The sequence below is a fragment of the Pygoscelis adeliae genome, unplaced genomic scaffold (genome assembly GCF_000699105.1).
Source record: "Pygoscelis adeliae isolate BGI_AS28 unplaced genomic scaffold, ASM69910v1 Scaffold113, whole genome shotgun sequence".
NCBI lineage: Eukaryota > Metazoa > Chordata > Aves > Sphenisciformes > Spheniscidae > Pygoscelis > Pygoscelis adeliae.
In genome coordinates, this window is record NW_008825108.1 from 7,083,832 (window position 1) to 7,090,137 (window position 6,306).

General features: G+C 37.3%; 1 protein-coding gene across 2 annotated transcripts in view; it reads right to left on the reverse strand.

Moving 5' to 3' along the window:
- Positions 1-5,256: 5,256 nt before the first annotated feature.
- YEATS4 (YEATS domain containing 4) overlaps positions 5,257-6,306 on the reverse strand; it is a 4,882-nt gene continuing 3,832 nt past the window's right edge. For both annotated transcript variants that reach the window (XM_009327559.1, XM_009327560.1), the window contains one exon: positions 5,257-6,107. In XM_009327559.1, the coding sequence (XP_009325834.1) occupies positions 5,938-6,107 (170 nt within the window). In that variant the 3' untranslated portion in view covers positions 5,257-5,937. The remainder of the gene's footprint in view (positions 6,108-6,306) is intronic.

The following is a 6,306-nucleotide window of genomic DNA, read 5'->3' on the forward strand; positions in this document are numbered from 1 at the left end:
GTTAGGCAGAAATTCCAACCAAAGCTGTAATGATAACAATAATTGTCTGACACAGTGCATCAATGATTTAGCATTAGATGCAGTTTACAAAATGTTACTATTATTAAAATATGGTAGATCAGCAAATTTTATTTTTTGTACCAGGGACACTACAATAGAGGTGCAGCCACAGGGTTTTGGTTTTTTGGGGTATTTTTACACAAGGCCACAGAAAGGTGGCACAGGTATAATGGCCACTAACCAAGTTCAATGTGGTTGTGTGTGGACAGCTGTTAGATGATAAGAAAAGGTATTCAGAGTTGTCACACAAACTACCTTTAGATTTAGGTAAGACTCTGAAGCTGGCACTCTACAGCATCAGTGTCAGATAAAGCTCTGGAATTAACAGCAGCAGCAAAAACGAGTTATACTTCGCTTTTGTCTTATAGATCATTTCTCTTCAGTGCTCCTTGTTGAGTGGTGAAGGAGCTGTAGCATAGAACCGAGGAGAGAGATGGAACTTCTAAGGGGCATATCTTTGGGCAAATGTACAAAATACGCTACAAGAAAATAATTTTACTGCAAAGTCAACAAGAGGGCATACAGTAGCAGTGGCTAGGTGACAAATGGAAAAAACGGTTTGTTTAAATTTATGCATAGGTATCTATCGGACTTCCAAAAGCTTTAGCTTAATGCTCATACAGGAATGCTGTGAAGTCTACCTATCATGAAATATAAAACATTTCTAAAGTGGCCCTTTTCTCAAGTGGCCCTTCTAGTATGAAAATGTGGCTTCTTCATTTACTGATTTCTTACTTTCATTCACCAGAGGTCTGACTGAAACCCACTGACTTCACAACGATGGAAGATCAGGTTTATTTAGTGAAGTACTAAGCATTTCCAGCTCCAAATGCAGAGGCAAGGCACTTGCAAACATTTAGTACCGTAGGGGGTCAGATTAGACTGTGAACAAACTTTAATTAAAATTCACTTTTCAGACAATGAAACCATGAAAAGTTTTACTGCTTTTCCATTTTAAAATACACATACTGCGTCAGCCTGTTTCTGCTACATTCAACAGACGCAGCACATGGAACAGCAGAGTGCTGCAGCACTATTCATTCTCAAAATTTTAAGTCCAAAAGCTGTCACCCTTTTTACATGCATAGAGGCATAAACCTTGTTGGTTTTGCCAACTCTTAATACCTGTATTTACCCCATGTGCAACTGCTTAAAGATGCAAGCTTAGAAACTATGATTTAACTGTGAAATGATTCCAAATCTTTTGTTTGGAGGCATTACACTGAGGTGCATTGTCTGATCAATTCAGCAGGTGAAGACGAGCTTTCTTAGCCACGTGTCTTGTTTCTTATCTTATGAATAAAGATACCAGTGTTTCACTGAGACGCTTAGAAGCGTGTTCCACGATGCATTTTAATAACATTCTAGATCAGAGGTTAAATGAAATATGCTATTTGAAATAAAGCTGAATTGTAGAGTGTGAAAAAATGTGAGATTTGCCAGACATTGCAGAATTAGACATTGAGGAAGAAAACTATTGATCACTTCAGGTGAAAGTATTCGCAAAGCGGAAGGCAGTAGATCAGCTGAAATTTGTTTCCGTCTTGATGTACAGAATTCTCCACAACTGTGGGAATAAGAAGTGCCAGTCACTCGTTTAACACGTGAACACCTTAAAAAGTATAGTAATTATCAGGGAGGGAGTAGGACAAATACTGCATATTCCAATGCTAATGAGTTCTTTTTATGGCCTAATCACTAGGCATTCAAGAGGTTTTTCCTCTGAAAATTGAAATGTAAATTTTAATTTTGGATGTGTATTAGCTATTTGCATAGGTAAGACTGTTTCACTAGAAACTTACATGACTTCATGTTCTAGCTTAAAACATTTAAAAACGGAAATAGTATAAATGTATCATAAATTAATGTTCAAATAAATCCCAACTAATTACATCACGATGCATGTATAACAAGAATTTCTCATTGTTGCTATTATTTTTTACCATCCTAATTTTCTCTTTTTCCCCTTACTTAAGTTAAGCTGTTCTTCCCTACCATATTGAGGAAAATAAAAAATTTCGACATACTTGGAAGCCAAAGGCTCATTCATAGTATTCATTAAGCAGTAAGTAGTCAAAGAAGCTTATTAACTCTATTAATGTTAATTTTAAAAAAGTAATTGCTTTTACTTGTGGAAAACCCTGCCATTTTGCACCTGCGATTGAGTGCAAGCAATTGAGTGCACGCAAAGTATGCAGTCCAGTCAAGTACCTAAGTTATGTTTTGTTCATTCATATTGTCACAAAATCTCAGCCTGAAAAAGCAAAACAACCCCAGAGATTTGTATTTTGAAAGCTGCTTCCCTTGCCAAACGAGCAAAAATCGCAAACAAACATTCACGCTTCTTTTTGCTTCCTGGCACAGCACATTTGATTTGCTCACAAGGCTGCTGAACAGTTTCACAACACGCAAGAGAGAACTTGGTCATCTCTATAGGAACAAATACAAGTTGTCTAATCAGATGATCGAGTCTCAAAGCAAGTGAGATCAACCGAAGAGATCACAGATCTGCCAAACCCCCAGTGATTAAAATGCTGTTGAGCCTGGAGAATATTTTGGACATACCTGCTACCTGGTGTTTGGGAAACAACCTTATGCCCGAGAACAACCTGAAATGCTCTTAAATCTGTATTCCCAGTAAGAAGCAAGCAAATACTGATGTATTTAATATGGATTAAATGCATAAGCAGCAAAAGTGTCTTTAGGTTGGTGTTATTACCAGCATCTGTCTAGAAAGAAAAGGAACAGAGTGACTTAACGTTCCTACCAGTCCCGTCTACTAACCACAAAAATTCTCAAGTGAATCTCTGAATTAAGTGTATTTACACATCTCCTGTCAGATAATGGCACTTTTGATGAGAAACCTCCCGGACGCAGCCTTCTACAACTTCACAGTCTAACTGTAAACTGCAGCGTGCCAAACCCAAAGGCAAAGGAAAGAAGTGAGTTATTATGAGACGGAGCTAGGTAAAAAAAGGACTAGCGATAAATAATACTGGGTAGTCAGTGAGTAAGCAGTCAGTGTTTGAAATTACTGTGATGACGATTACTGTGTCTTCGCTAAAATACTTAAATCCCCCAAGTCTTTATAGTGGAAGCAGCAATGACACTACCTACCAGTTTTGCATGTTTGATGCCTGAAGTAAACATTCCTCATTGGTAAGATTGATCACAGTAAGCGTATAAACGGAGATAAAGCGTGTTTTATCTTTACCTACCAAAGGAGGAGTGGAGCCTAAAGGCTCAGTGTAGGCCATTGGACAAACTACTGTGCAATTCAGTGGCATCAAACTGTATCAGCACGACGAGGGATTTTTTTTTTTTCCCTCCTTTGCAAAGCAAATTTCAATACATCTGTGTTTCACAACTATAACTCAGGGTGAAACCACAGTCTAAAGTCAGTCTCAGCAATATAAATAGCTGGCATTTAAGTTAGCACCCCTGGCAAGCACAAACTGTAACTATTTGTCTGGAATCACATCTTCGCAGGGCTGCCAAAAATAAAGCGGAGTGTAGTGTTTGGGTTTTTCTTTTTCTTCAAGGCAATGGAGGTCAAACGCAACTGTGTCCCTAGGTGCCCCACTCTATTTCAGTTCTAGTAACTTTGAAAATGATACGCACTAGAAGGTCAACACTGTATTGTACATTTACCGTGTACACATGCTATCGCAGGTGCTTGCATCAACAACTCTTTTAATGGCAGAACACGTAGGTCCAAACATAACCTATCTATTAACTGAGAACCATGCAGCTGCACGTAGAGAAGGTAGCTATAGGTTTTCTTGTCAAATGCAGGGAGGTGGGGTTTTTTCACATTTATTCTCAAGCCAAAATCCTAAACCACTTAATTCTCATGAACTTTTTCCAGAAGTTAATTACTGCCTAATACAGGGCTCAATTGCTTTCTCAGCATCTGAAGAAAGTGTTTTCTAATGAAAACACAGACGATAATAAGATATTCTTCCTGTTTTCTATCAACAGTAACTGCTCAGCACAGACAGATGTTAGCACTATTTTCCTGCCTTAGTGTTGATGGGGAAACCTAATGACTCTTGTATGATTTTTACAGAGAGCACAAAGGAGAAGAAAAAAAAATACAAAAAGTTGAAAGAAAAACCGGGGGGGCAGGGGGAAACGCTAACCACAAAGAAAAATTACATCACTGGTCTGGCATGTTGATGGCTACTGACAGTGGAGCTAGGGTCACTGCTTCTGTAAAGTTGAATACTAGGCTGGTTATTGGATGTTACCAAAAATGTAAACAAAAAGAATACTTCAGGCTCTTATGAAACCGTTGGATTCAAAAGGTACCACTCCATTCTTTTTTGGTCTGTTCAAGTCTGTTGCAGCAGCTCTGTTCTTGTTAGTCACAGCTCTTGCAGAACCTATTTAATATTCCGAGTTGCTCCACGTTAGTATTATTTTAACTGACAAATATGAAGATAATGATGTTGAATACAACCTAGTACCACCAAAACTGTGCTTCCCTTTCCCATTTTTGTTTCAGCATGCACAAATGGACCTTAAAAACCTCCTCAGGAAATGAAATAGCTCTATAAGAAGCAAATACACGTGGAAGGACTCACTATTACATTTTTCCTTAAAAGTCTGCTGATGATCGTCAAAGGCAAGAAAGCAGCCAAATAAACACTTTGAATAATAAGGTATCATAAAAGAAAATTGTATGAATATTTTTTTAACTTTTCACTGAAAAGTGTTCTTTCAACCTTAAAACGCGTAATATACTGTGGCCCACGCAAGTCTTCTTCTCAAGGCACAGCGCTGAAAATGGCACATTATACTGTACTGAAATTGCCTAGCACATTCTTCTGCAGCTACTGCTTAAAAGGAAATTGGCTACTGAATCAATAAACCAAACCAGTTAGGTAGCCAGAAAAATCTGGATAGTCTGCAGTGCTAGGAAGGATCTGTGTGGACACCACTGCTACCAGCTGTTCCTCAACCTCTGTGTATATATATAATACCATAAACTATACATGCCAAGTTTTAAGTTATTTTTCTTAATGAAAAACTTAAGTCTACATACTGAGTGTTGAAACTGTTTCAGTTCTGAATCTTTACCAAGCCATGGTAAAAGCCAATCATCAATTGTTTCAAATATGAAGAAATTATATATAAATGCAGTACGGTACAAATATTAAACAAACTTCTACAAAACAGGACAGGAACAATTTCCTGCTTCTGAGTATAACTTGTGTAATTGATGCATTTATATGTGCTAAAGCAGACGTGGGGCTAGTAACTCTTATCTGTAGATCTACAAGTTATTTAAAATCCTGTTTTCAGGAAGTTTTTTCACTCTGCTGACAACAGCGAGACATGCAGAAATCACTGTAACCAGACTTGAGCAACTTGCATACCATTATATTTCAACCTCTGCCTTAAATCAGGGTATGCTATTTACAATTGTTCTTGAAGCCCACAACTGGACAGAGACCAAAAAAAAAAGCATATTTTATTTTCAGCTTTAAAGATGCATCTCTAAACAATCCGTAGAAAAAACAAGTAAAAAAAGTAAACACCAGCATTTTGTAAAATCACACTGAACTAATACAAGACTTAATACAAAGTTTTTATGCACCGCTCAAATGCAGTTAAAAAAAAAAAAAAAAGTCGTCTGGTCTCCAAGACCCCTTCTACTTGAAATAAATCATTAAGTACCCACAGATTTTAGTATCCCAAACAAGGATACTTTCTTTCCTTTTTCTGCCATTAATGAAGTCGATGGCCACCTACTTCAATCATTTGCAAGTGAAGTTCACATAGTCTCAGTTGCAGAATTCAAGAGAACCCATACAATTCCATGATTGAAGTCCTCCCGTTTTCAGTATAGGATCTTTATCAAGTCAACACTCGTCACATATCTTTAGACTGATCATCTTCTTCAAGTTTTCTGATTTCATTCTTTAAACAGTTGATGGTTTCACGACTTGCTTTTAGTCTTTCTTTAAGCTCAGCAATTTCAAAACTAGTTTTCTTTTTGGCAGCTTCCAGCTTTTCCCTGGTTTTCACTTCAAGATCTGCAACTGTGGTGGTGATAAAGAGAAATAAATATTGTAAGTACATTGAAAAGTTGTAATTTTTTTAGTTGCAACAGTAATTTGGATGGTGTGTGTCCTGAAAAAACCTATTACTGTTAGCCTCAGAGATTCAATAATTGTAGCCAAAATGGTATCCAAAAAACCCCCTGGAATTAAAAAAAAAAAAAAAAAAAAAACCAAGCTT